Source organism: Rattus rattus, chromosome 9, assembly GCF_011064425.1.
Source record: "Rattus rattus isolate New Zealand chromosome 9, Rrattus_CSIRO_v1, whole genome shotgun sequence".
NCBI lineage: Eukaryota > Metazoa > Chordata > Mammalia > Rodentia > Muridae > Rattus > Rattus rattus.
In genome coordinates, this window is record NC_046162.1 from 51,767,787 (window position 1) to 51,770,011 (window position 2,225).

Genomic DNA, 2,225 nt, shown 5'->3' on the forward strand with positions numbered 1-2,225 from the left:
AAATATTATAGAGGAGTATATGGTGGTTATTAATACGTACTTTATATTTTTTCCATGCCACGAGGTGTGTTTTATTTTCATCAGTCATACAAATAATTTTCTATAATATCCCAGGACAAACTGGTGAAATTTGGCAGTCCGATTAGTGGGGGGGTCCCCTTCAGAGACCCACGGGCCAGTGGCATCGGCGCGGAGTGCCCGGGTTCACAGTGCAGCTCGTGGCTCGCGTCCATCTTGCAGGTGGCTCTTCCTCCACATCACGAGGGGGTCTTGGAGATGAAGGGGTGAGGTGGGGAAATCTTCCTAGGTTTTTAGGAGATTTCACTCCTCTTTTCCTGTTCAATGGTCTCTTTGGTCGGCAGGGTGTTCTTCTCCTGCGTCTCGGTTTTCTTCAGCTTGGCCTTATCGAAGCTGGCGATTTCCCCCATGTCCGGCTTGTCTGCCATTTTCTTACAACTCGTGGATTCTCGTTCCGAGCTCGCGCTCCAGGTACTCGCACTCGCGTCGCTGCAGCAAGAGACCCGTATTTTATATTTTAGGGATCTTGCTCCATTGACATGAGCAAGCAGCCTCACACCCCTCTCACCATAGCTGTATGTCACACTTGCTGCTGAACCTTTCCTACCATGCTGAGCTATGTCCCCCAACTATAAGAAAAAATAAACCCCTGCTTCCTCAAGTTGCCCCTTACTATGTCTTTGCTCATAGCAACAAAAAAGTAACCAATATAGAAAATTAGTATGGAGTGGTCGGGTTGTTGCTGCAATAAACCCGACTAGGTGGTTCCTAGGCGTTTAGAATTGGATTGCAAGAAAGATTTGGAACTGGAGGGTAGAGAAGCCCTACAATGCTCTAAGTGGAGCTTGACAGAGTATCCTGGTTGAAGTGTGGAGAACAAAATGCCAGTAGGAATGCAGACATTTGTTAAAGACTATGCGCATGAGGTTTCAGAAGAGAAAGGGGCTTCAACTGGAGACTGGACTAGAGGTTATTTGTGCTCCATTCTGGCAAAGCATCTGGCTATGTTATTCCTGGATCCTAAAAATCTGAGTGAGGATGAATTCAGAGGTAATGGACTAATTTATTTGGCAGGGGAAATTTTAAGATAGCCTAGCATTTGGGCTGTGTCATGGTTATTATTCATTTATGGAGAGAGAGAGAGAGAGAGAGAGAGAGAGAGAGAGAGAGAGAGAGAGAGAGAGAGAGAGAGAGAATAGGAGCAGAAAGATGAAAAATGTGTGCAAGCTTGGCAAGGAAAGGAATCTGAGTAAATTTAAAGTCGTTAAAGTTGCGGGTGGATGGGAACAAAACATATTTGTTAGAGATTGGTGCTCTTTTTTAAAAGAATTTTTTATTAGATGTATTTCTTTTTTTTTTTTTTGGAGCTGGGGACCGAACCCAGGGCCTTTCACTTGCTAGGCAAGCGCTGTACCACTGAGCTAAATCCCCAACCCCTAGATGTATTTCTTTACTTACATTTCAAAGGTTATTCCCCTTCCCGGTTTCCTGTCCATAAGCCCCCATTCTCTTCCCTCCCCTCCCCCATACCGGTATTCCCCCTATACAACCCCCTTATTGCCCCCCCCACATATTCCCCTGCACTGAGGGTCCAACCTTGGAAGAATCAAGGGCTTCCCTTTCCACTGGTGCCCCAACAAGGCTATTCTCTGCTATATATACAGTAGAGCCCTGGGTCAGTCCATGTATAGTCTTTTGGTAGTGGTTTAGTCCCTGGAAGCTCTGGTTGGTTGGCATTGTTGTTCTTAGGGGGTTGCAAGCCCCTTCAGCTCTTTCAATACTTCCTCAAATTCCCCCCAAGGGGGTCCTGTTCTTAGTTCAATGATTTGCTGCTAGCATTCACCTCTGTATTAGGCATGCTCTGGATGTGTCTCTCAGGAGAGATCTATATCTGGTCCCTTTCAGCATGCACTTTTTAGCTTCATCAATCTTATCTAGTTTTGGTGGCTGTATATATATGGGTCACATGTGGGGCAGGCTCTGAATGGCCATTCCTTGAGTTGCTGCTCTAAATGTGGCTTCCATATCCCCTCCTATGGGATATTTTCCCCCTTTTAAGAAGGAGTGGGAACATCTGCATTTTGGTCATCCTTCTTCTTGAGCTTCCTGTGGTCTGTGGATTGCATCTTGGGTAATTCAAGCTTTTTGGCTAATATCCACTTATCAATGAGTGCATACCAAGTGTGTTTTTCTGTGATTGAGTAACC

At 45.5% G+C, this 2,225-nt stretch overlaps 1 protein-coding gene across 1 annotated transcript; it reads right to left on the reverse strand.

The window, feature by feature from the left end:
- Positions 1-284: 284 nt before the first annotated feature.
- Positions 285-505, reverse strand: LOC116909363 (thymosin beta-10). Its single transcript, XM_032912911.1, has one exon. It carries the CDS (start codon positions 444-446, stop codon positions 312-314), a length of 135 nt encoding a protein of 44 aa, XP_032768802.1. The 5' UTR covers positions 447-505; the 3' UTR covers positions 285-311.
- Positions 506-2,225: the final 1,720 nt, after the last annotated feature.